Genomic DNA, 24,779 nt, shown 5'->3' with positions numbered 1-24,779 from the left:
GCAACCCATCCGGCTCCACGCGATCCGGTCTGGTTCGAGCTTTCCTTGAACCATTGGGTTCTTCCATTATAAGCCAAATTTCCATCAACTTGGGAGACCACACCACGTGTCTCTTAACTAAGGCGAGTTCTTAAACGCTCGTTATGGCTGTCATCCATCCAGATTAAGATTGGAAGTAATGATCGTAGAGACCCGTTAGTCGTTGACGCTTCACGAGAAACGGGGTCGATCCGAATCCGTTATGGGCGGAGTGGGGGCGTTCCGAGAGAGGGGAGGAGGTCACACCGGATGGGACGGCCTCATGGATCGACTGCAGGTACGGCGGATCTGCGTGTCAGATCGGGCTCGTCGACGCGGACCCGCTTTATTCCGCATCGACCCAACCAGAGTGCAGTCCAGCTGGAGGCGGGGCCCGCGGAGGACGGCCATCGGAATCGAGACAGCTGTGAGGAAACACGTGTCGAGACGGCGGTGGTCGGGGCTCCAGATAGTTCTAGCGCGCCTCCCGCCATTCCGTGCAGCGAAATCCTTCGCGCCCCGGCTTTGTCGGCCTCGCCCCCCCCCCACCCCCGCGGTTCCCTTTGCGCTGCCTCGTATGTGCACGAGGAAATGCCCCAGTGAAGGCCAGCTTTTACCATTATTGGATCGCCATCACTGCTCCACATCCTCCTCCTTCTCCTCCTCCATGTCATGCTGCTGCAAATGACAGGCCCTGCTTTCTCGAACGGCCATGGCGTCGCCATCACCCCCCAACCCCCCCCCCCATCCGCTGGTTTTAATCCGCAGCTGAGTGAACGAGACGCTTGCTTTTCGACCATCCTAAACATATTTTGTGGTGCCAGGAACACGAAAGTGGCTGCCGGAGCCTTTCGACTCGTCCACACTAAACCAGGTAAACTCTCCGTTGCCCTTTGGCCAAACCTTTGAATTTTATCAAAATAATAATAATAAAAATCAATCGAAACAAGCAATACAAAAATGTTTAGTTTTAAACTCGAGTCACATTTCAACTACTTCAATTAGTCTCATTTGGTATGATTAGTGTTGGAGATGTAAGGCGAATTACAAGATAAGGTTAGAATAGCTTTCAGTAGCGCGACGTCATGGAGGGTGTTTCCTTGCTCTGCATAACGAGTTCATCTCTTCTCACATAAAAGAGTTGACGTGGGCCTCGGAAATACGGATTTGATATTACCAAGTCACCATTAGCACATCTCATCCTATATCATGTGGAATCTATAAGATCGATGCGGTCGCTAACGATATCGGACGCTAATATAAAGATATCGACGTGGGAAAGATGATGTCCGCCCTTTGCCGACGGAAGCGGTGCCAAGATGTTGTTCCACGTCACCACTTAGACGGCACGTGCTGGAATCCAACATAGATTTCTCCTTGAGAAACGCCTAGAACTCTCGCTCGTCGGTGTCTATTGGGACTTAATCGTGTGGGCAACACGCTGTATTCGGTTTTTGGCTTCCAATAATGCGTGAGTGACGATGTGACGCCAAATAAATCCCTTGCTAATTACAACCCCGAACTCTATCTTCCTCCTGCTGACGACCCACGTCAAGCTCGCCTTGTGGTTGTGACGGTTGCAGGCAAGCCCCAGCTCGAAGCTACGCCGACCACGCGGCACTGGCCATGCCCCAGATGTCATGGCACCCTATGCTCGTTGGACAACGTAAGACATGTTGCTATGGATTAGGACGGTTGGTGGCAGGGATGGGGATGTTTCCCATCAAGCTGACTGCTTCCCTACAGTCCTCACCTACTGTACGCCTTCCATGGCGTTCTCGAACCACCTCAAGCTGACTCTATTATGTCGGTGACGGAGACGAGCGGAAGAACGAATAAGAAAGATCAACTCTCTTAACTCTACCATATTTGATTGTTGTTTTATTTTTACCTCTCTCGGCATGAGTTTCTACTATTGTAAATGATGATACTATAAAGTAATCAACTTATCACCATGTGAATGAATGATTTATACACGATGAGGCCAATAATGCCCATCACATTGAAACGTTCTTCAATGTAATGTGAAAAAAAAATCTTATGTTAGGATTAAAATCAAATAATATTATATGGGTTTTGATGTGTACCTTTAGATATCATCCGAAAAAAAGAATTTTTATATGATATGTTAGATCTAAAACTTGTTGTCCAAGGAGAACTAGGGTTTCTTTCTCTTCTCTTCCTATCTTTAGAGAGGTTATAAGAGAAATCGTGATCTTTCGATTGCGTTCTCTATAACATATTTCTTTAGTTCATATAGGTCCTATCTATTTATAAACGAGAGCAAAGGGTCATATCTTCAGTATTCATATGTGGGCATCCCTAATGAATCATACTATAATATGAACTTCTTTTCTATTGGTTAATATTTATTATCAGAATTCAATTAATTTCATTGTATATCTTATCCAATTATATAAGATCACATAATCTTACAAGAAGACCTCGATATTACAAAATAATTCAAATGATCGATAATAAAACATAAAAATCTACTAATAACAAATATAAGATTGGATGGAGAAAACTAAGGTCCATAAAATAGAAGTCTCTCTTAAATTAACCTAAACTTAAGAATAAAGTCTTATACATCATATGCCATAAGATTTGAATAATTTTCTCAATTTTTTAAAATTTATTAGAGAAAAAAATAAGACTGTTTTTCTTCTACATCACTCTCATTAAAATATTAAAATATACATGGTATGTATGAAACAACCAAGCTCTAATGTCAGAGCAATCTCATTCACTAAGCAATTTGAATGAGGAATCCAAAAGTTTCCCAATCCTAACACCTATAAATTTCATCTTCATGTGAACAATATTGACTGGTCAATGCCAATTTGAGAAAAAGGATACGCTTCCAATTCGGCCAATAAATAAAGATGTTGACCACCGAAACGTACTCCCAGAATTAATTGGCCTTTTCTTCCTTTCGAAAGATTTCTCATCAAACATCAAATCGAAAAAGCCCTCATAATTACTGAAGAAATGAGTCCATTTCTTCCGTACACCTTCAAATAATAAATGATCCAACATTCATTAGCTTGTTCTTTTCCCTTGCAACGCATCTTGATACACAACTTCTTAGTCGCAAGAAGCTGTATATGTTGCGATCCACCTTTTTATTTTTCCTCTTAAACCAAGGAAAATATTGATTAGATTTGAGCATCTCTTAATTTAAACATAATTATGTTTGGAAATATATTTATATTTTTAATATTTATTTAAAGAAACAAATTTAAATGGATGTGCTCCTATCAAATGAATATTTGGTCGTGAGATGCTTTGAGTGTTTCATAAATAATAAATAAAATTTTATATTTTAAATATAAATTATCGTAAGTGTTGCTTGATAAATGTATATTTTAAGAATCCATTAAATATTATGTGACAAATTTATCATTCTAATATTTTAAATATTTATTCAAAAATAAATAAATATTTTTTTATTTAAATTAATAAGTAAATAAATGAATGTATGTAATCTTATAAAAAAAGTTCATATGGCCCAAATATATAATAAATAAAATATATAATCATATTAATGAATATAAAATAATATAAAAAAATAATAAAATTTTACCTTATATAGGACATCAATCATGTTGACAATATTATGATTTTAGATAATATTATAGGGTGGTACTATAGAAATTTAAAAAATTACTTTATCATAGCGTAAATACTGAAACACTAAAGTAGTATCGTCGCCTTTGGGTTGACTAACTCATCTTGGTTTGAGACTGATTGAGGAATTCTGATCTTACCTAACATCTTGATTGCCTAAGGAGACATTGATCCCAAAGAATGTCTTACATGAAGATTAATGTCGGGAGGAGGCTCAAGTCGAGTTTCTAAAATTAGATTTTAACATGAAGAGAGAGCTTGACCTCGATAATCAAGCTTGTATTTATTTTCTTATAGTTTATCTTTCCCGAATGGTCATAAAAGTATTTTTTATAACAAAAAATATTCAAAGAATATTTTAGAACTCTGTTGATTTAGTGATACCAATGAATTAGATTAGATGATGTAATTGTTATCCCATCAACAAGTCAAAGATTTAACAAAAAATGACTTCCATGTTAATGATGTTTTCCGTTCGTACCTTCCGATGTTAGCAACTCATATGAGTCTGTCAATAGTATATACACTATGTTCGGTCTATCTCCGCAATATTACATCCAAAGGCTGACTCAAGCCAGCATCAGGTAGACGAGCAATCAGTGGCCAAACCCTATGAGATATCAGACCATAAGATCCCAGCACAGTTCTGTGATACGCTTGACTGATGTCCTCACTCACTCCCAGTTGTTGTTGTTTCAAGGTCCTACCTTAGGTCTTCGGATGGAGATGTGAAGAATGTGTCCACTTTGAGTTGAACTGTAAGTCACTGATGACATCCATAGAACATTTCTCAAGCATCTCATACCTGCGTTCCTTTCGGCCTCGTCCTCATATGCACTGCTGTAGCTTTCGAGTCATTCTTATGGTCCTGCGTTCCTCGGTGACATACATGTTGGAAGTATAATTCACAGTGGGTTTTCTTTGAACAGTAGAGGAGCACCACTCATCGGATTCAGATGAGTTGCACGGTTGTAGTTTGTACACAGCTTACATGATTCTGTGGTGTGGGCATGCACTGAGAACAACCCACCAAAGTTACCCATTCGTGGAGCTCATATTGGAGTCCTGATAGGGATGATACATCAACTTTTTTACCTTCGGTCGACCAAAAATTCTTCACGGAAACTGGGAATATACTGCATTCATTTGCTGACTTGTTACGGCCACCACGAATGATGGAACTCTTCCTCCTCTTCGTATGATGTAGCTGCATGCTTCATTTCCATGCACATGAAATGATATGGTCCCCTGTCATAATTTGCAGTGGTGAAAGGAACAACGAAAAGATAGGAACGAGGAACAGTTTGGGTGCACCACCATTGGCTTGTACTTGGATACAACTGGCCTCGAGAGCAGTCCCATGAATGGCTCAGAAACAAAGTACGTAAGATTTGTGTAGGTGGCCTGTTAGAGTGAGTGCAGATCATCATCACCATCGGAGAGTGATGATTAAACGTCTACTAGTGGAGGAGTGACTGGAAACCCAAGATCTGAATACGTGGTGTGGAGGACCATCTTGTCTTCCATGGCACTGCGGCCGTTCAACTCTCATGCATGCATGCATGCATGCGAGCAGCTGCAGGACGGCTGTGATGCACACCGATAACTCCACATTGCTTGGCATGTGATCGAGTGCTGTTAGGTTTCCATGTCCTTTTCGATTTAGTTCGCACTGAACTCGCGTGGTGCAGAACATCATCCATCGAGGAGGACCAAATGCTGAGAACAACAAAGATGAGGGGAAAGGGATGGGTTGAGAGGGAAACAACATCTTCAAAATCAAAAGAAATTAAAGGGATAAATAATCAAATAACATATCAAAAAATCGATGTAATTCGATAATTTTCGAGACAAGAATAAAATTTTCATCATATAAGCTTCTTACCATATTAGGATTTTTTTTATCCTCTTAAAATAATAATTATTCAAATATCAAAATACTTATCCATCCTAATGAAATGAATATATGTCAGTGAGCTAATCTTCATAGGGAGAGTCCTCAAACCAATCTTCCACGTGAACAAACATTATCCGAGCAAAAGAAGTGTGATCGACGGCGGCGCCTCCAACACCAACAGCACAGCCGACGGGCAAAAGAGATTTAACGTGGAAGACGAGAAACCACACATGTGGGATCTCCAAGCTTAATATCACATGATGAGGTAGTATCTCCACTGACGATGCTTTCAATCAAGCTCGAGTATCCATCGAGCTCACTGCCCATTAATGCAACCTCCCACCCAACCCCAGGGAGGAAGAGACGGATGGAGGCTTGGGAAATTATAGCATATGGTGGAGAGTCGATGGCACCTACTTTTGGCACATACGGCGCCAAAACCCAAAGCCTTGATTAATGGCATTGGATCCTGGCGTCCTTCCCTTGTGTTGTGTCACCCGTCCATGGCTTTGGGTCGGATATGTGTGGGTACGGACGTGAGTGGCTGTGTCTATTTTTTGGATGGGGATCACCAACTCCATTGTTGGGCGTGGCGAGGTAACGAAGGCGATGGGCGGACTAGGACGTGGCCATGGGGAGGAGGAGGAGGAGGGGGAGGAGAAGGGCCTCAGAAACGTGATGCATTTGCTCTGTTGCTTGCTCGAGCTGATCTTTTGTTGTTTCGTCGAGCTTATCTCTCCTTCTATTTTATTCAATTACTTGCGGTTTAATAATGTTTTTAATATATTATTTACTTATTTATTTATATAAAATGTAAGTGACGAAAACGATAATTAAACTCAGAATCTTAGGATGATCTATCAAAGATATTTACTGTCTTTATTTGGCACATTGTTTGCTTCATACTTCTATATTTTTGATATTTAGATATTATTTTAAAAATTACTTTAGTAAAGTTTGAATGAAAAATATATAAATTAACCTAAAATACCTTTGATTAAAATGTATAAAATTTCAATACTTCTAATGCCCATCATGGTTGGGCCGATACAGCTGGGCCGGCCCATCAAGGTTCATAATAGTTTAAGAGAGAGAGAGAGAGAGAGAGAGAGAGGTGTCTCATATTAAAGATATGTGATTTGCAACAAGGAATTCCATAAGACAAAAAGCCAACCCTCTTCCATTTCTATTGCTACATCCGACCGATTAATGCCACTATCGATGCCTAAGGTTAGCACTAGCAATTGGCTTAGAAACACATACTCCGGTTGCATTATTTCATTGTATTCACATATGAGTTGGTCAAATCAATTTAGTCTGACTCGAACCAAAATTTGGTTAGTTTTAATTTTAGATTATAATATTTGCTGATTATGATTTGATTCTTTTTTTTTTCCTGGTTATGATTTGATTCTTCACAGCAAAGTCTAAGGATCATGTAAAACTATACCGGATAAATACATAATATTTAAGTTTATTAAAAGAATTTACATGCCAAAGTCTAATTGACATTCTATATGCTATCATAGGAGAGAAATATTTGCATCTTGCGTATTAAATCTTAGCCTTCTTAGGAAGTCCAAAGAAGTGTTCGAATTGAAGAGTCGATGACCTTGAAACTCCTATGGGCAGGAGAAATGGGTGCTAGACTTGAGATCACATTATCAAAAGTCGAAAATGAACTTTTCTAATTGACTTTTTTAATCCTTGTGGTGTCTTAATTTTGATTTTTTTGATATTTTTTAATCGATGTCTTATTCTAGTATTATCCTATTTCCATTAGAAATAATGGTAAAAACTATATAATGAAGTCGTTATAATCAAACTCGTTTTTTTGAATGTTATTATATTTAAAAATTTGCATGTCTCTCAAGAACGTCTAGAGTTATACTCTACGAGATCTATCGTATGCCCAAGTTAGTAATAAGCTTAAGAAAGAGAGTCTAGCATAAGAATACAATGATAAATACATACATAACCTGAATAGGGCTACGACATAATCTCCTCAAATCTTAATAAGATACCATATCATTACCAATCATCATCATTATGTTAAACTTATATGTTTATATTGCGTGATCAATTAGATGTCTAGCCATGTAACTAATTGCCATATAACCATCGGTACCAATTATTATTTAATTAAGAAAATGTACCATGAAATTGATCTTTGTAGTAGACATTGATTTATATAAAATTTATATTTTCTCTTTCTATTCCTTTATTTATTTATCAGAAGGTTTTATCGTCATAAGCTAATGCCAAAATTAGTCATCGATCCACACGACATAGTTGAGTTGATATAATCCACTTTTTGAAATGTGATTACGATATAAGCATTAAGACATTCAATATATCCAATCAAACAAAATATTTTTATGCACCAAATGTGCTTTTTCAAGATACAAACATCAAAACGTTCCATACATCCTATCTAACAAAGCATCTTCCTACGACGACGATACATCCCCTCGAAGCACCCCAAAACGTAAGTATCAAAACGATTAACACTTCATAATTTAGCAAACATGTTTATGTATATGGATGCATTCACTTAAAATATAAGTAGTAACCTTATTAGCATCTTCCCGTAGGCGGAGGCAGAGAGACCTTGTCGGACGAGAGCAAGCAGAAGGCAATAGTGCCAAGGTGACAAAATGGTTTCTCATCTCTCCATCCCTTCCTTCAATTAGAAGAGGAGCAGGGGTCGAGAAGAGAGAGAGACAGAGAGAGAGAGATGTGGTGAAACTTTCTCACGTTCTTGAGCCCCATAACCCATAAGGGTTCAACGGTCAAGGATAGAAGGAAGATAGTACGAGTCCGTTGACAATGGAAAGATGAGCTCGCAAGCTTTTGGGTCATTCCATCATTAGCAACGGAAAGATAGAATATTAATTTGTAGTGCTAATATGTTATGATTGGTTTGTAAGAGGAAAGAAAAAGGAGGCACATACTTATATAATTATTTTCGTTCAATCTTAAATTACAGTAGCTTTATTATTATTATTATTCCATAATTCTACTATTTTAAACCATAACTAATACTTAGTTTATTTTCTAAACTACTCTTGATGTTCCTTAAAACATCAATACATTAATGCCAACATTTCTTTAAAATACTCAAACTTATTTTTTAGTAGTGCAATATCTTTTAGTAATATCTTACTTGATTATTGGAGTTGCAATGCTACACTTGAATTTTATTTTTTCTAATTCTTTTTTTTCCGATGAAGTGCCTATACGATAGATAGAACAAATTCTTGGCCATTGTTATTATGATTTATTGCCACAAAAGATCTCTGTTGCTTCAATTTATTTTTCTCCAAGATCTTCAAGAATCCTTCTTAGCTAAATTGCTTAAGAAGTAGCCATAGATGTTGAAGTATATTCAGCTTCTACAAAGGATTGTACCACTTATTGTTGTTTCTTTGAGCTCCATGAAAATACACCACAATCATGTGTAAATCCACCCCAATCACTGTCACAAAATCCAACTAGCTTAAGGTCTTCTTGGCTTTTGGTAACTCCAAAATGAATGTGACTAGGACTATTCATGAATCTAGAAAGTATACTTGTAGCAAACATAATATATGGCCTTGTAGCTATAAGTAAGGTATAATAAATTACCAATCAAGCTTCCACAAAGAGTAGCATCGATCTTCTTTCCTCCATCTTGTTTTCTTTAATTTTTCACCTACTAGTAATGGTGTGGTGATAAGATGACATTCAAACATATTAAACTTCTTTAGAACTTTGTCCACATAATCTTTTTAGAAATAAATATATTGTTTTTCTCTTGATATATAACAATGGCAAGAAAGTGTCTTAGCATTTCCATGTCATTTATTTCATATTTATTCAACTTGTATATTTTGTTTTCTTAATCTTTAATAATAAATTTAATGGCAAGAAAGTGTTTGCTCAACTTCATATTTTGTTTTGTATATTTATTCAACTTGTATATTTAATGGCAAGAAAGTGTTTGCTCAACATAGACCTCTTCTTTTAATTCTCCATTCAAAAAAACTGATTTCACGTCAAGTTGATACAACAATCAACCTTTGTGAGTTGCTAATGCAATCAAAGTTCTAATAATATAAGGCGAGTGAGTGGCGTACAAAATTTCATCATAGTCAACTCTATACTACTGTGAGTAATCCTTTGCCATTAATCATATCTTGTTTTTTTGCACTGAGCCATATGCTTTATATTTCACATTGTAAATTCATTTGACACCAGTAATATCTTTATTTTGAGGTCTATCAACTAGTTCCCAAGTATTATTCTAACATTGTAAATTCATTTGACACCAGCAATATCTTTATTTTGAGGTCTATCAATTAGTTCCCAAGTATTATTCTAACATGATATTAGGTCTATCTTTATTCTAACATGTTCTAAACAAGAAAAGTGAGTAAAAAAAAAAACAAGAACGATTGAAGAAAATAAGAAAGAAGGAGACAATTAAGCTGCACATGAATAAGGAAAGAATATTAGAAGATATTTATATATGAGAAGAGATTGAAAAAGAGGATGAAGAGAATAGTCCCGCATTGGTAAATATTAAGAGAGTCAAATGATATATATTTGAGTGTGACCCTCAATTAATAAATTTGAGTTTTAAAATTATAATAATGTTTAACTTAATATATGTTAAACTTGTGAGTTACCGTCAACTCTTCTTTTACTATTTATAATCTTATTTTATTTTTTTAATATTTTAAACTATTAAGAATATTTGTAATCCCTCATTATTATATACAACTTCTTTTAATTTATAAATAGAAATTAATACCATCTTCTTCCTCCTCTTCTTTTTTGCCTCCTCTTTCATTTTCCTCTGCTTCGTTCTTTTTCTCATCCTTCACCTCCTCCTCTTCTTCTTCTTCTTCTTCTTCTTCTTCTTCTTTTAAAAGTGAAAATTATTAATTTTTGAATTGTTAAAATAAGAACTTTATTTATTTTATAAGAATTATTAAATTTGATAAAAATAATTTTATTAAAGATTAGAAAGGTTAAATAAATAATAACATATGAGCTCTCTATATGCTACAATAAGCAATAGACGAATCTCTATTTTTCTGAATCATCTCGACATTAATATCAACAAAAGCTTGAAAAATATTAACAAGTATGTTTGAAGGTATGGATAAGGTAAAAGTTGTAAGGCTTCAAATTTTTCGATCTTAAAATGAAAGATACAAAAGCTATCTATATGCTATAACAAGTAATAGACGAGTCCTTATTTTTTTGAACCATGTTAGCATCAATATTAATGGAAGCTTGAAAAATATTAAAAGATGTATTTAAAGGTATCGATAAGATAAAAACTTTTAAGGCTTCAAATTCTTTGGTGTAAATTCAAAAATCTTATAATAAAAAAATTTAAAGAGTTTTTCTCAAAAATCTCTTGTATTATGAATCAAATAAGGTCTTATAGTGAAAACCTATAAGATCAAATAATAGTAGAAAAAGTTTTAAGGAGTTTATCTTCAAAATTTGATATATCTTCTACTGCTCTAGAATAAGTTAAAGATATAAGTATATTATCTATTGATAAATTAAGTGGTTTATTTTTAGTTCATGAAAAAAAAAGTTAATAGATTTTCAGATGAAACTTTTAAACATACTTTCCAAATAAAGATATATGGACAAAAAAAAAAATTAGAAATTAGATCTCAATGAAGTGGTCAAAATGGTAGAGGTAACGGATGATTTGGTGCTCCAGAAAAAGGATGAGATCAATCAAATGAAAGTTAGAGGAACTCTAATGAAGATAATAAAGCAACCCATTAATGTTTTTGTTAAAAAAATAAAAAAACAAAAAGATTGTTGATACAAATACAAAGTTAAAAATCTAAATGTTTCTTTCTGCTTTCAATATAAAAAATATGGCTATCCTAAAAAAGATTATTGGAACAAAAATAAGCAAATTATCATAAAAAATAAATTTTTTTATGACATTTGATAAAGAATATTCTAGATTTGTTTATTTTTGAAATGTAGATTTAGTAATGATATAAGGGACAAATTTAATTTGAAGGCTTGATAATTTAATTAGACAATAGTATAGATGATAAATGATAGTTAGGTTCAAGTGGAAGGAAAAGGAACATCAAATTTGATAAAAAATTTATGAATGATGTGATATTTATTTTTGGATTAAAATAAAATCTTATTAATATAAGGTGGGTAACTGATGAGAAAAAGGATATTATGTTATTTTTTATGATAAAAATATTTGATTTATAAAAAAAAAAATAAAAAGATAACAATTATGAGTATAATAAAAAATAATTTTTTTTAATTATTTTTAAATTTCTCCTTACATGCATTCACTACTATTATTGTTGATAAATCAATATTATAACATAAAAAATATAGCTATCTAAATTATGATTTGATTAGATTTTTTAAATCAGAAGAATATGATAGTTGTTTTACCTAAAATTAAGAATAAAGATATTGTTTGTGAATCTTATGTTTTTTAAAAACAACAAATAAGTAATTCTTAAAGAGCTAAAGAATAGTTGAAACTTTTGCATATAAATATCTATAGACCTATAGAAACTATCTCACATGGTAGAAGTAAATATTTTTTTATTATTTATAAATAATTGCATAAGAATGATGTGAGTATATTTTTTTGGAAAAAAAACTAATGCCTTTTTTTGTTTTAAAATATAAAACATATATAGAAAAATAAATTGATTATTTTATTAAAACTCACCATACTAATAGAGGGGGTGAATTCACTTTATTTTTTTACTTTTTTTATAAAAATATAAATATTCATATAGAACTAATTACAAGCTACAATCCTCAATAAAATAGAATAGTAAAGTGAAAGATCTGAGTTGTGATCGAAGTTGTCAGATGTATCCTTAAAGAAAAAACAGTTCTAAAAAAATTTTAGGTAAAAGCTATGAGTACAATAATATATTTATTAAATCACTTTCCTACTTAACATAATATAACGAAAAACATCCTATGAAGTATGGTTGGACCAAAAGCCAAATGTAAGTCACTTAAAGGTATTTTGTTATGTTGTTTTTCTTTATGTTTCTATAGAGAAAAGAAGTAAACTTGATGACAAAAGTACTAAATGCATATTTATGAGATATAGTAATGAAATAAAAGGTTCTATATTTTATGATCCTATAACTAAGAAATTAATCATAAGTTGTGATATTATTTTAATGAAAAAAATAAAATTATAAAGCAGTTGAAATTTCAATAGTTATTGGAGAGGAAGTCTATAAGAAATATATAATGCATTGCATATAGTTAATGCCTCACCCAAATCTTCTTATATTTTGAAAGATTTTAATTCAAAAGATTATAGTGATATTGAAAAACCTTGGATGAAATTTTATAATTTTTTACATATATATCAGTTTAGTGATTTTATATATTTTACTTTGAAACCCAGTTGTTTTGAAGTTACAGTTAAAAAGAATAATATGTGCAAACAATAATGATGAATTACAAGTTATTAAAAAAATTAGACTTAAAAGCCTGTAAATTGCCCCTAGGAAAAGAAGCAATTGGATCATATATATATATATATATATACCTATTTAGTTGCTAAAGGATATACTCAAATTTCAAATATTGACTTTTCATAATCTTTTTCTTCGGTTACTAAAATTGATATGATTAGAAAAGTATTAGCATAGAAAAAAATGATAATTTCATCAATTTAATGTTAAATCAACCTTCTTAAATGGAAAGTTGCAAGAGACGGTTTGGTTTATGTAAAGTAAATGGAAGAATTTAAAATTAAAGGACAAGAATATAAAGAATACAAATTGGATAAAATATTATATAATTTGAAACAAACACGGAGAGTACGAGACAATAGAATTAAAAGCAGCTTCTTTAACATAATTAAAAAAAACATTTAAGTAAGTTGACTTTCTATATAAAAACCCAAGGCATGAAAATTTTGTAGAATCTCGGATTTTGATGATGAAGCCAATTGTCATTTGTTGTCTAATCTATGTGTTGAGATAAGTGTGCAGGATTAACTACGATGAAAGTAAGACATGTAGCAGGAGTTACGCCGGAGTCATGACAATGATCACGTTGGGAGTTCGAGAGCTCGACGGAAGTTCGGACAGTCGTCGGAGGTTCTGCGGGAACAAATCCGAGAAGTCCAAAAGCTTGCCAAAGAAGCTCGTCGGAACTCGCAAAGTGTATCGTCGCAAGTCCAGGAGTTTGCTGGAAGTTCGTAGGAGAATCACCGAGGGTTCATCGGATGATCGACGGGTTCGTCGGAAACTCGCCGGAAGATGCGATTGACGCACCGGAGCAAGTTGCAGAAATTGTCTTAGGATTTATCGTAGTTAGCACAATGATTAAGTTGGTAATGGGAGGTGATCCCATTGGCTTAATCTTGGGGCAATTGGGCCCCTGAAAGACCCAATTTGGGCCGAATGGATCTACCCATTCGGACCCTGATCACTGTAGGAGGTGCAACCGCCCAAGCCAGGAGGTGCAACCGCCTAGGCTCAGTCTCCGAGCGAGACTGGGCGGTGCAACCTCTCCTGATAAGAGGTGGCACCGCTTGAGCTCAAGTTTCGAGCTCTGCCAGGCGGTGCAACCGCCCTAGTCAGGAGGTGCAACCGCTTGAGCTCGGTCTTCGAGCTCTGGCAGAGAGGTGCAACCACCCCTGACAGAGGTGGCACCGCCCGGAGGCTCAGTCTTCGAGCTCTGCCAGGCGGTGCAACCGCCCCAGTCAGGAGGTGCAACCGCCTGATCCCGGAATTCCGGGAATTGACAGTTTTGAGCTCCAAATTTGAACTGGGTTGGGGCCTATAAATACCCCACCCATTCAGCACTGAAAGGAAGTAACTAACACTCAAAATCTTGATATCTTTCTATGATTCTTAGAGCTCAAAACTATTGTAAAGACCAAAAGTTCTCCTCCTTCTGTTCTTTAAAGTTTGAGTTGTAAAGAGAGGAGAGAAAACTTCTGTAAGGGTTGTCTCCTAAGCCCGTCAAAAGGAGTGAATCTGTAAAAGGGTGGTTGGCCTTCGCCTATTGAAGGAAGCCCTCTAGTTGACGTCGGTGATCTCGTCGGTGGAGGAAGCCAAAAGTGGAGTAGGTCAAGATTGACCGAACCACTCTAAATCTCGGTTTGCATTTTCTTTGAGCATTTTACCTTCACTGCAAACTTCTCAATAGCTTACTGCCTTCTGCGATTTTACGAACGAGTTTCTAAGTTCAGAACTTTCCGAATCTGCGTTTAGACATAAATCGGCTTTTTTCGTACGATCATCATATTTCAGTTTACGTTTACGTTTTGATTTCAATCATAACTGTTTACTGTCTTCTGCGATCTTACGAATAAGTTTCTAAGTTCAGAACTTTCTAAATCTACGTTTAGATGTAAATCGGCTTTTATCGTACGAACGTCGCATTTCAGTTTGCGCTTGTATTATGCTTTCCATCATAAACTGCAAACTGCCTTCATAGATCTACTTTAACGTCATCTCGCTTAATCTCAAGTTAAAGTAATCTTAGAATCAGCTTTCACATCGAAATCGTTTTTATCGAACGAACGCAGCTTTCGTTTTAATCGCTGAAAAATTTCCTCTGCACTAATTCACCCCCCTCCCCCCCCCCTCTTAGTGCTCTTGATCCTAACAAATTTTTATTATCTGTTTGTATATAGACGATATTATTTATACTAAAAATTCATCAGATATGGTTGCTGAATTTAAGAAAAATATGATGTCATGATCAATCTAAAGCTTTTCTATTATTTTCTAAGAATAAAAATTATTCAAGATGCAAATAAATTTTTTTTATGCCAAGGAAAATATGTTAAAGATTTATTAAAAAGATTTCAAATAGTAGTTTGTAAGCTAGTGAATATTCCAATAAATACAAATGATAAACATATGCTAAATGATAAAGTTGAAAAACTAAATGAGAAACAATATAAAAATTTATTTAGAAGATTAATTTATCTCAACAATCAAGGTCAAATGTTATGTTTGTAGTTAGTTTATTGTCAAGATTCATATATAGCCTTAGCAAATATCACTATGGAGTAGTTAAAAGAGTTCTTATATACATTAAAGGAACTCTCAATTATGACATATGTTATGAGCAAGTTAAAGATTTTAAGTTGTATTCTTATATTGATAGTGATTGAGCTGAGGGGTGATTTCATAGATAATAAAAAAGTAAAAATATATTATTTTCTCAAGCTCCGAGACAGAATATGTTACAGCTACAAGTATAATATGTTAAGCAATTTGACTTCAAAAAATTCTAGTAAATCTTCAATAATAGCAAGATGAACTAACAAAGATCCAATAAGTCTATTATTGTAACGATAGAATTGTATGTTCCATGAGCACACAAATGCATTGAAGTTTGTCATCACCTCATTCGTGAACTATTTGATAAAAGAGAAATTCGAATAAACTACTATAACAACAACGAAGATCAACTTACTAATATCTTCATAAAAATTTTTGTAAAAAAATATTTTAAAAAAAAACTTCAAGTAATAATTATTTTGAATTAAAAATATGATAAAATTAATTTAAGTAGTTATGATTAGATGTAATAAATAGATGAGTAGTTGGTTTTTTAGTGTACGGACAAATATGAGGAGGTTTATTGAGCTATAATTAATTTTATTTTAAAAATATATTTTATCGTTTGATTAATATAAATATAAATATATATTTTTCGACGAATCAAAGGATAAAAAGCCTTTCTCTTTCTTCGGACTCTTTCGTTCTCTTAACCAAGTCCAGGAGAAACTCATTCCTCACGATTTCTACATTGCCACCACGCACACCGACAAGACTACACCGTGTGGGAGACGATGAATGGATTTCTTATCCAATGCTTCCGTCCTCCTCTTCTCTACGTTTGAAGTCAGACTTGCGGTCAAAACATGCAAATGCTTCCATATTTCGGGTGTTGTCGGTAAATTATGGATTATATAAAACGTTAAAATCAAATTGAGTATACATAAATAAATAAATAAATATTTTTATTTAGTCAGTCATGTAATCCATAATTCTATTTCGTACTACCTGTCATCTCCGGTCCAGTTGTAACTCTATATGATCTGAGAAAGCCAGTTTGACATCCTGTCGGTATTATTCTCTTCGCCTGCCACGAGTAGTCAACCGTGTTGAGCGCTTGCAAACCTGTCTTTCCCGTCGCTTCCCTTCATTGCCAAGACGGCATCGATGATATCATCGCCCTGACTTCCGCAGCTTTCACTTTCTCTCGATTCACATTCTCCACGATTTATTTAATCCCTTACTGAAGCAGCTTCGTCCCTACTCTTCGCCAACAGCGGATGCAGTCGCCAAAAGCGCAGTCCATGTCCGCGTGAGTCTTCGATGTGTCAAACCATGTCACGCCTCTCCTCCCTCCCTTAAAACCTCGACTCATGCAGATCAAACCAGAAGAGAGAGTCGTCCTTCCACCACCACCTATTATCAGTCAACCCACGTCAATTCAGCAAAGAACAGCAGCAGTAGCAGCAAAGGGCTATGTCGGGCTGCAGCGATTGGCAGCCGTCATCCTCACGCCTGTCACGCGAGCAGGAGACCTCCATCATCGTCTCCGCGCTCGCTCACGTCCACTCCGGCTACGCCACTGCCCCCGCCGAGCTCCCGCTCGCTGACACCTGCCGTACGTGCGGCATCGAAGGGTGCCTCGGTTGCGAGCTCTTCTCCTTCGCGGACGACGAGGTAGCCGTCGTGCCGTCCGACAGCAGCGGCTCCGGGGGATCGAGGAGGAAGGGGAAGAAGGGCAGCAGGTACCGGGGCGTGCGGCAGCGGCCGTGGGGGAAGTGGGCGGCGGAGATACGCGACCCGAAGCGGGCGGCGCGCAAGTGGCTGGGCACGTTCGACACTGCGGAGGACGCTGCGCGGGCGTACGACCGCGCCGCCGTCGAGTTCCGAGGGGCGCGCGCCAAGCTCAATTTCCCGCCCCCGGACAACACGCCCTCCTCAAATCCTGATCGCTAGAATCATAAATGAATAGTTTTACAGTGTCACCGAGATCGATCCTCTTCAACATCGTTAATCTTTCAAGAAACACACCTAAATTATGCATGAATAGGGTCTCTGTAAAGAAAGAGAAAGGAAATGTTCGAGTGTACAAATATGAATGTTGCATCCGAAGGTCAAGAGCTACCACTCATTCTGATCGACTACCTTAAGCCCCCAACTCATGTCTTCGCAATGCCTGACATAAGGGACCAGAGCCCCTGTATCAGCACCTGTCTTGGCCTTGCAGTCATAGAAGGGAGGGGCATGAAAACAAGGTTCGATTGACATGGCTTGACGGCAAGGAGGGTCAGGAGCTGTATGGTTTTCGGGCTTGAAGAGGATCCATGGTCGTAAACCACCAAGACCTTGAGCCACATACCCGAACGTAGACCATGCGCTTGTCACCAACGCATCTGTCAAGCTCAAGAGATAGATCTCTGCTAATGCTTTCATGTCGTGCATTTGCTTCTCTGTCTGCTGGTATCCTTCATGGCTCGGTTGATAGACACTAATGATTTCACCGGTGACTGTAGGGTGCTCCCAGTACATGTTCCTGATGTTTTCAGAGTATCCAGAGTTCAAAGAAGTCATAAGCACAGCTTTTGATTTGGTTTTTGGGGTCGAAACCACAGTGTCTTGGCCACTGGCGTCGGGAAGAAGCTTTGCCTTCTGAGCGCATGCAAGAATTTGGTCTAACACATACTGAAATGGACCAGCATCGGTTTCAAAGGTTCTCACCTGTATGCCCACTCTTTCATCTGCATTGGCAAGATAAGATTGATAATATCTGGTGATCAAACCCCACACTGAATTGGTAGGGTGGAAAAGATAACGTCCCAAATGATGGAAGACTGTGTCTTTCTCTGGGAAGAGATGTTTTAGTTCTTCTTCATATGTTGGGATCATAAAGAGGGATGGCACGAAGTAGTTGTTCGATCTCAACAACAGCCAAGGGACAAATCTAAGAAACCTCTGATCATCTTCGCAGAAGAAAAGCTTATCATAATCACCATAATCATGAGATAAATGGAGATAAATGTAATCAGGCAGGGAGTGTGTTGAAGTACCATCATCACCGTTACCGATAACCTTGTCTTTTAACATGTTCCCATAACTCTTGGGTGTCTTCATGTCAAAGGTATCGAACTCATTGATGGGGAAATCCAGAGGTAGAAGCCATGAGCTTTCAGGAAATGGCTCACAAAAGAGATCAGCCATGTCGAAACCTCGGTCGATAAACAAGACCCTGTTTGTTAGGAGAGCATATAGAAATGCTGAAGCAATAGACAACATCTTGTTGCCTAAGCCACTGTATGATATCCATATCACATAGTTGCACTCTGTTGATTGGGTGCCATGATCAGATTTCAACTGCTCAACTGCTTTCTTGTACAATTCAGTGTTCGGACCACATTTCTTGTGGAGAGCTTCATAGTTTCTCAGTTTCTCCACCAAGTAAGAAGATGGTACATGAGGTGATTCTTTCCGGTATAACACAGATTGGTACCTGCTTAGGCAGGATTGCTCATCAAACCCAGCAGCAAGCAAGCCATGAAGCAATCTATCCTTTGGACCACCAAGGGATGGAAATGTACCATTCTCTAAACCTAGAAAAACATGTTAAGTCCTATGAACTTTGCAACAGGAAAATTACAAATGAACAGTAACCTGAGAAAGCAAATATCATGTTGTGGGTAACATTGTATGATGTCAATCTATGGTAGAATAGACATATGACTTTATTGCTAAACAGAGGACCCAATATGCTTTTATAAAGATTTGCAAACAAGTATAAATGCACTCTGGAAAACTCTCATATACGCATCAAAGAATGTCCATCGATCCATGAAAGATGAAAGAGCCAAGTTTCAGAGTTGTGTACCCCTGGTAGATAAATTACTTGAAAAAAAAATAAAAATTAAGAGCTGTGTGTCGGAAATTCGACTGCAAAGAAAAGGTCAACTAAATTTATAAGGTGACTTTATAGGATAAAAATAGCATAATTGAAACCCTTATTTACGTCAAATTTGGTGGCTTAATTTTGTAAAACATAAAGCAGTTCGGCATCATCATATCAAAGTGCACACAAGTCATGACAAACTGAACTGACAAAGACTCGGAGCTAATATGTGGTATATTGCCAACAAATGACAGCCTAATCTGCAAGTCACAACATCAAAATGGCCAATGTGCTATCAACAAATCATTAGCAAGCTTAGCAGATAAAACCTTGTGGAATAGGATTGAAAGATACTGCATTTAGATATATCGCACGATACTACACTGAAGCATATATATATATGCAAGATGAATCCTTGCGTCTCCTTGGTTTTACTTATGGTCGAATGCGATACTGGTCGATGCAACAACAACCTAATCTGATTCTTGTATAAGTTCATGAATTATAACTACGAATTCAGCCACCTTAAATACTACCTAATTCAACTTTGCGAGAAATTAACCCTAAGAAAGTGTCAAATTGAATACCAACAGGATCTGAAGCATCGCAAGAACCTACGAGATCAAGCGATCGTGATACAAGTGGAGAAGGGCGGGGAGGTTAGTCGTACCTCCTTTTGCGCGAAGGCGGTCAAGCGGAAAGCTGCGGTGGGCTCCGGACAGGGCAATGCAGATGAGCAAAAGGGAGGCGAGCAGGAGGAGCGCGGTCGAGGGGTGCAGGTGCATGAGGCGCGGCGGCTTCCTCCCCGCCGCCGCGGAGGCGGCCCAGAAAGGCCCCTCTCTCTCCGAATCGGGGGCGGGCGCCGGTTGCTGCGGCCTCCTCAAGCGCTTCGTCTCCATCACCACCGCAGCGTCCTTAGAATTCTTCCCTTCTATATATAGAGTTCGCGAAATAAGTGATCGTCGCAATGATTTGGATGGTTTCTCCAAGGTCGAGAGCAGGCGCATCAAAAGGACACGGTTAAAACCCATGGTCCTATTTTGACCCATTTAGTCGAACCGGGCCGGGTCATCGGATCGAAGGTACATCCATCTTTTGATCCAACGATCGGTACACGATCTTATTGGACCGGAAATTTTGATCCGATGACCCGAGTGGGATCCTCAATCCGTTTACTGCCCTACAGTCGAAATCAGGTGACATATTTGTCAACCCTAATATTAATGTGAGGAATCGAGACTCTGACATGGCTGGGAAAATTCTTCCAATGACTTGTATCCCACTCCTCCACCATCGTCATCGTTCATGGGCAACCACTAACAAAGGTCTCACCGAGATTATATATACATATAAACAAGGGATTCAGCTTATCGTAATCGACTCCATAATCTCTTCTGCAAGATACGCAACCTTGCAGGTCCCGTATGCATGAAGAAAGAACGGTGCAAGAAACATAACCATGTAAGAAAACAAAAGAATGCTGATAAGATCATTGCAACATGGTGGTGCGTTTTAGGGAGTCGGGTCAAATAAATTAAGGCCTCAGTCAACGTCCAACGAAGTTACCTTGGGTGGCTCGACGGAGGAGGAAGTAGTGTGAATTCTTGTATCTGAGATGTCAAACGAGTGCAACTGAGCTGATGAAACAAACAAAACTCAAAGATGGCTTCATGGATTTACCTGTTCCGACTACTGCAGCTTCCTGGATCCATTTCGACGATTGCCTCCTGAATGATCCAGCAAGGAGCACCAGAAGAGGCACACGGAGCAAGCAGGCGACTGGGATCGCCCATGCCCGGATCAACGTCATGGAACCGTTTCTCTCGAGCTTGGCTTCCGAATCCCCAGCCGTCTCCAAAATCCGGCAGCTTCTGTTGCACTTCACCCTCGTTCTATTAAGCGCTGAAGAAAGAAGCAGGATGGCTTGACGTACGTACAAAGATCATATCCAGATAAATAACTGTAGAAAGAAGTAATTAGGGGCTGTCCACAAACGGCAATGAGAACCCCCTAAATCTTAACCGGCAACGAGATCGGGCATGTTCTCAGCTTGCACTAGTTGTTCTACCAACCCCTTGATCGATCCTCTTCTTGCAAGCCGTGGTTTTGCTTGCCAAGCGATGATGCCAGTGTGGTTTCTCCCTACTTTTTCTTTTGAAGTGCATCGAGACTAAATGGAAGCTTCAGACATGCATGTTACTCGATTATTTTGCTGATTCCCTGACATCAATGTTTCTATATAATCTAGCCGGTCAAAATCTGAGGTGGTGCATTCAGTCCCATGGCTAAGATGCACTTTGTCTTGTGCTGCAGCGAATGATACTGATCTCCTTCAAGTCATAACCCATTCCGGCTAACATAGACGACTAATAAAACCAGGAGGGGGTGTTGAAGAAGTCGACTTAAGCAATCTGAGTTGACTAGGAGGAGGAGGAGTTTATAGCATCTTACTAGTTTGAACACCAGTTCAGAAACTCCAGCGAGATGATGCATAAGCGGCGTGTTGAATCATAAAAGAACAGCTGATTGCCTTGTATAGATTCATTGCTTGGTCTCTTCTAGTCTTGGATTGGAAATAATTAATCACTTGTGGAATCAAGAACAGCAAGTTATCCGCTTTTGCAAGTCAGAAACCGTGGGTTGACTTTGAATAGCCTTCAGTCGACTAGGATTAGAAGAGTACTGTTTTGGACCATCATCTTGGCTGTTTTTAGCAGCAGAGTCTGCAAGTTGGCTTCCAATTTAAGAATTCAATTTCAATTAATCTTTTCATGTAGGATGAGTAGCAGCAAGATATTTCATGAATAATTTGATTTGTTTGTATTTATTTCATTTTTTTATTGAGTAAGATTCAAATATATTACAACTTATTTAAGCTAATCAAATTTATTTTATTAATAAATTAATTATATTACTATGGCATCATCTTGATATTTAAAATGCGAATGCATTTGAGTTGGTACTCTTTGATTAGACTATATTTTCTTTTCTTTGGCAATAATAATATGAAATGATGCGTTATCGTCTTACATCGATGAGATTGAAAGAGTATGGTTTCTTTATGACAGTCTAATCAAAAAGCTTAACGCCTCCATTCTCATCTTCGCACTGCCTCACATGCTGAGCCATCTTCTTGTTGATTCCGCCATGGTCTCGGCACACGTCCGAGGGAGGAGGTATCAGGAAGCATGGCTCCGGCGACTCGGCCCAGCGGCAAGGCAGTTTGGATTTCCAGGGCTTCGTCAGTATCAGCGGCTCCAGCCCACCGAGCCCCTGAGCCACGTACCCGAAGGTGGAGCAGGCGGTGGTGATGAGAACGTCGCTGAAGCTGAGCAGAGTGATCTCCGACAGTGCCTTGATGTTGTGGTTCTGCTGCTCCGTCCGCTGCTCCACCTCGTGGCTGGCTTGGTACACCCCGACGATCTCGCCGGTGGTGGTCGCGTGCTCGTAGTACATGTCCCTGATCCTGTCGGAGTACCCGGAGTCCAAACTGGTCGTGAAGACGGCCGTCACCTTAGCGTCGTCCTCAGCCGGCCTCGCCGTATGCCTAAGGTCGATGCTCGGCAGTATTCCTTCTTTGGAGGAACAGTTCACGATCTGACCCAACAAAGTCTCGAAGGGAACGGGCTCGTTTTTGAGGTTCCTGATCTGGATGCCCACCCTTTTGTCGGCCTTGGCCAGATAAGCGTGGTAGTACCTCGTGACGTACCCCCACACGGTGTTACTCGGATGGAGAAGATACCGCACCAGGTGGTGGAACACGGTCGTCCTCTCCGGGAACAGCCGCCGGAGCTCGTCGTCGTACTCCTCGACGAGAAACAGCGACGGTACGAAGTAGTGGTCCGACTTCAGCAGCAGCCAGGGGACCTTTCGAAGCATCTGCTGCGCGTCTTGGCAGAAGAACAGCTTGTCCCACTCGTTGTAGTACCATGGTAGGTGGAGGTAGACGTAGGCCGGCAACGTAGCGTTGGCGGAGGAGCGCATGTCGATGCTGATGACCTTGTCCCGGAGCATGTTGCCGAAGCTCTGAGGGGTGTCCTTGTCGAAGTTTTGGAAGTTGTGGACGGGGAAATCCGAAGGAAGCACCCAGGAAGTCCCAGGAAATGGCTCGCAGAAGAGGTCGGTGAGTTCGTGTGGGACGTGGACGAGAAGGACTCTGTCGTTGAGGATAGCGTACAGAAACGAGGAGACGAGACTGACGACTCTGTTTCCCAGGCCGTAGTGCGGGATCCAAACTATGTAATTGCACTCCATGTTCGCGCTGCTCTGCTTCGACTTCAATCGCTCGATAGATTTCTTGTAGAGCTCGGTGTTTGGGCCACATTTCCTGTGGAGCGCTTCGTACCTGCGCAGCCTCTCGACGAGATACGGAGAAGGAAGGTGAGGCGACGCCTTACGATACGCTGCAGACCTGTATCGGCTGAAGCAGGAACAATCCTCGAATTCAGCAGACAACAGACCGCCAAGAAGCTTGTCCTTCGATGCTTCCCGCACGACCGAGGAAGAAACGCTCGTCGAGCCTACAAGGAATATAAGAAGAAGATGCAGCGGAGGTTCGGTGAAGTCACAACAGAGGCATCACCTCCTCGTCCCTCTAAATACTTGTTTACGGGCATCTGCTTTGGATCACTCTGTCGAAGAACTGATGCCGTAGATAACACGAAGGGCACGGGGATTACCTTTCGGGTGCGTTGCACCCTGAAACCAATCGAAAGACGGCCTCCAATGATCTCCGACGAGGAGGAGCAGAAGAGGCACACACAGCACGCAGGCAGCTGGAGCCGCCCATCTCCTCCAGGCTATTCTGCCGCCCTTGGTCTCCGCGTCCCCGGCAATCTCCAGGCTGTGGTACCCCCTGCTGCGTCTCGTCCCAGTGATCGCCTCCATGTCCGACGTGCTACGAGAAACCACAGGGTCGGTCAACACATAAATTAGAAGCATTCGGGTGGGATACGATGCAGATTAATGCACAGAATACTGATTGATGTGTGGGCCATACTATTGGAATAATTGGGTGGCACACTGTAGCTCTCTTATTCTAAGGACATTTTTGGAAGAAAATTGACCCGGATTTATAGGTCCACAAGTTGTGGTGACAAACAACAAGTGAGAGAGCAACCAATTCAATCGCCGCCAGCTGAGAAGAAAATTTTGGTATCATGAACATGCTGAAAACTATGTTAGGGTTATAAGTTCAATGATAAGATGGGAATTTATTTTCTTCCTAAAAAGCTAAGTTAGTCGTCATATTTTATATTTTAAAAATAATTGATTAAAGACATGCTAATTGGGTACATAA

The 24,779-nt window shown here is 38.6% G+C and overlaps 3 protein-coding genes across 5 annotated transcripts; 1 reads left to right on the top strand and 2 right to left on the bottom strand.

Moving 5' to 3' along the window:
* The first annotated feature begins 17,002 nt into the window (after positions 1 to 17,002).
* LOC135649399 (ethylene-responsive transcription factor ERF109-like) lies at positions 17,003 to 17,556 on the top strand. The gene has a single exon (XM_065167701.1). The coding sequence runs from the start codon at positions 17,077 to 17,079 to the stop codon at positions 17,554 to 17,556; it is 480 nt and encodes a 159-aa protein (XP_065023773.1). The 5' UTR covers positions 17,003 to 17,076.
* A 165-nt stretch (positions 17,557 to 17,721) lies between these two features.
* LOC103998149 (galactoside 2-alpha-L-fucosyltransferase-like) lies at positions 17,722 to 21,690 on the bottom strand. Of its 3 annotated transcripts, XM_065167700.1 has the most exons (4): positions 21,503 to 21,648; positions 21,161 to 21,382; positions 21,047 to 21,090; positions 17,722 to 19,187 (listed from the first exon to the last, which is right to left on the bottom strand). In XM_065167700.1, exons 2-4 carry the CDS (start codon positions 21,271 to 21,273, stop codon positions 17,722 to 17,724), a joined length of 1,623 nt encoding a protein of 540 aa, XP_065023772.1. In that variant the 5' UTR covers positions 21,274 to 21,382; positions 21,503 to 21,648. The 3 variants fall into 3 exon arrangements, with proteins under 3 accessions (XP_065023772.1, XP_065023771.1, XP_009417817.2); XM_065167699.1 differs by lacking the exon at positions 21,047 to 21,090 and having other exon boundaries at positions 21,503 to 21,690; XM_009419542.3 differs by lacking the exons at positions 21,047 to 21,090; positions 21,161 to 21,382; positions 21,503 to 21,648 and adding an exon at positions 20,151 to 21,027.
* Positions 21,691 to 22,430: 740 nt separating this feature from the next.
* LOC135649288 (galactoside 2-alpha-L-fucosyltransferase-like) lies at positions 22,431 to 24,415 on the bottom strand. Its single transcript, XM_065167501.1, has 2 exons — positions 24,160 to 24,415; positions 22,431 to 24,000 (listed from the first exon to the last, which is right to left on the bottom strand). The coding sequence occupies exons 1-2, from the start codon at positions 24,365 to 24,367 to the stop codon at positions 22,550 to 22,552; spliced, it is 1,659 nt and encodes a 552-aa protein (XP_065023573.1). The 5' UTR covers positions 24,368 to 24,415; the 3' UTR covers positions 22,431 to 22,549.
* Positions 24,416 to 24,779: the final 364 nt, after the last annotated feature.

Source organism: Musa acuminata, chromosome BXJ3-9, assembly GCF_036884655.1.
Source record: "Musa acuminata AAA Group cultivar baxijiao chromosome BXJ3-9, Cavendish_Baxijiao_AAA, whole genome shotgun sequence".
NCBI lineage: Eukaryota > Viridiplantae > Streptophyta > Magnoliopsida > Zingiberales > Musaceae > Musa > Musa acuminata.
This window is presented reverse-complemented; position numbering and strand designations above follow the sequence as displayed.